The sequence below is a fragment of the Plasmodium reichenowi genome, chromosome 14 (genome assembly GCF_001601855.1).
Source record: "Plasmodium reichenowi strain SY57 chromosome 14, whole genome shotgun sequence".
Classification (NCBI taxonomy): Eukaryota; Apicomplexa; class Aconoidasida; order Haemosporida; family Plasmodiidae; genus Plasmodium; species Plasmodium reichenowi.
In genome coordinates this window covers 1,855,548-1,857,743 of record NC_033659.1, presented here as the reverse complement: position 1 = coordinate 1,857,743, position 2,196 = coordinate 1,855,548, and the positions used below count along the sequence as shown (strand labels likewise).

Genomic DNA, 2,196 nt, shown 5'->3' with positions numbered 1-2,196 from the left:
TTTTCCATTAAATATATATATATATATATTTAATTATTATATGTGTATTATTTTTATATATATGTAATATTTAAACATATAAAAAAAAAAAAAAAAAAAAACACATATAAATATAGCAAAAGACTTTTTCTGCCTTAACACATTCTAAATTGCACAACATATTATATGTTATTTTTCTTATAGTATTTTCTTTATAAAATAAGAATAAATAACATAAAACTACACAATTGTGTCGTGAATTTTAATGTATCATAATTATTGTAGGTGTGGAAATATACGTCTTCATTTATTATTTTCTTTTTTTTTATTTCATAATAGGAAAATAACACAACATATATATGAGAATAGCATTTCTAATAAGGATAAAAATATATATATTTATTTAAATATCATATAGAATAATTACTAAAAAAAAAAAAAAATAAAATAATAAAAGTAAAATTATTATACATATATATATATATATATATATATATATATACATATATATAAAGATAAAATAAAAGTGGGTACTTAAATATATATATATATATATAATATAATTTTATATATATATATAAATATATATATATATTTTTTTTTATAATGGGGAGAAGGAGAAATAATATTGTAAACATTAGATATTATTTTTTCTTGATTTATTTTTGGGTCATATTTATGTATCCATGCGAGACAAATAAAGGAAACGTGAAGCCACTAAATTTTATAAAAGGAAAGAATATTTTTTTCAATATAAATAAAAACAAAGTGAACCATTTAAATACCATAAATGGAATTGAAACAATATCCAATGTTGAGAACAAAAATATTTTGAATGATACAAATTATATATATGAAATGAAAAATATAAAGGTTAGAAGAAATATAAGTGAAGCTTTACATATGGCCATATATGAAGAAATGAAAAAAGATAAAGGTGTATATGTACTTGGAGAAGATGTAGGATTGTATGGAGGTTCATATAAAGTTACTAAAAATTTAGCTCACTTTTTTGGTTTTTCTAGAGTTTTAGATACACCCATATGTGAAAATGCTTTCATGGGATTAGGTATAGGTTCTGCAATTAACGACTTAAGACCCATTATTGAAGGTATGAACTTGTCTTTTTTAATATTAGCTTTTAATCAAATATCAAATAATGCTTGTATGATGAGATATATGTGTGATGGTCAATTTAATATTCCTATTGTTATTAGAGGCCCAGGAGGTATAGGGAAACAATTAGGTCCTGAACATTCTCAAAGAATTGAATCGTATTTAATGAGTATACCAGGTATTAAAATCGTTTCATGCTCAACACCTTTTAATGCTAGAGGATTATTAAAATCAGCTATTAGAGATAATAACCCTATATTATTTATAGAACATGTTTTATTATATAATTATGAACAGGAAATTCCTCTTTTACCTTACACCTTACCTATTGATAAAGCAGAAGTCGTTAAAAATGGAAAAGATCTAACCGTTTTATCCTATGGAATAACAAGACATTTAGCTTCCGAAGCAGCAAAAGAATTAACGAAATTTAATATAGATATAGAAGTAATTGATTTAATTTCTTTAAAACCATTTGATATGGAAACCATAGAAAAATCTCTTAAAAAAACCAAGAAATGTTTAATTTTGGATGAGTCAGCTGGTTTTGGGGGTATAGGAGCTGAATTATATACACAAGTTATAGAAATGTTTTCTTCATACTTAATAACAAAACCTATTAGATTATGTACCAAGGATATACCTATAGCTTATTCAAATAAATATGAAGACGCATGTATTATCAAAAAGGAGGACATTGTATATATGTCTACTTATCTTCATTCTCTATCATCTTAATAAAGCATACATATATATATATACATGTATTCATATTTTTATATATATCTCTAATTTTTACGAGCTACCCTATCGATAATAACAGCATAATTATGCTGTACATTATTTTCTTAAGTATAAACACAAATAAAAACATGAGTTAAACATTAATAAAACAAAAAATAAATTAATTAAAATAAAAATGTTATTGAAAAGAATAAATTACTGAATTATAAGAATAAAAAAAAAAATATATATGTGTGTGTATATGCATGAATAGTATAAACATTATGATAAGCAAAAAAAAAAAAAAAAAAAAAATACATACATATATATAAATATATATATATATATATAATTTTTTTCTTTTCTTATTTTTTTTAA

The 2,196-nt window shown here is 21.6% G+C and overlaps 1 protein-coding gene across 1 annotated transcript; it reads left to right on the top strand.

Annotated features, from left to right (window-relative positions):
* Positions 1-585: 585 nt before the first annotated feature.
* PRSY57_1445700 (pyruvate dehydrogenase E1 component subunit beta, putative) lies at positions 586-1,833 on the top strand (the record flags this gene model as incomplete). Its single annotated transcript, XM_012910053.2, has 1 exon — positions 586-1,833. The coding sequence occupies one exon, from the start codon at positions 586-588 to the stop codon at positions 1,831-1,833; it is 1,248 nt and encodes a 415-aa protein (XP_012765507.2).
* Between the last annotated feature and the right edge of the window lie 363 nt (positions 1,834-2,196).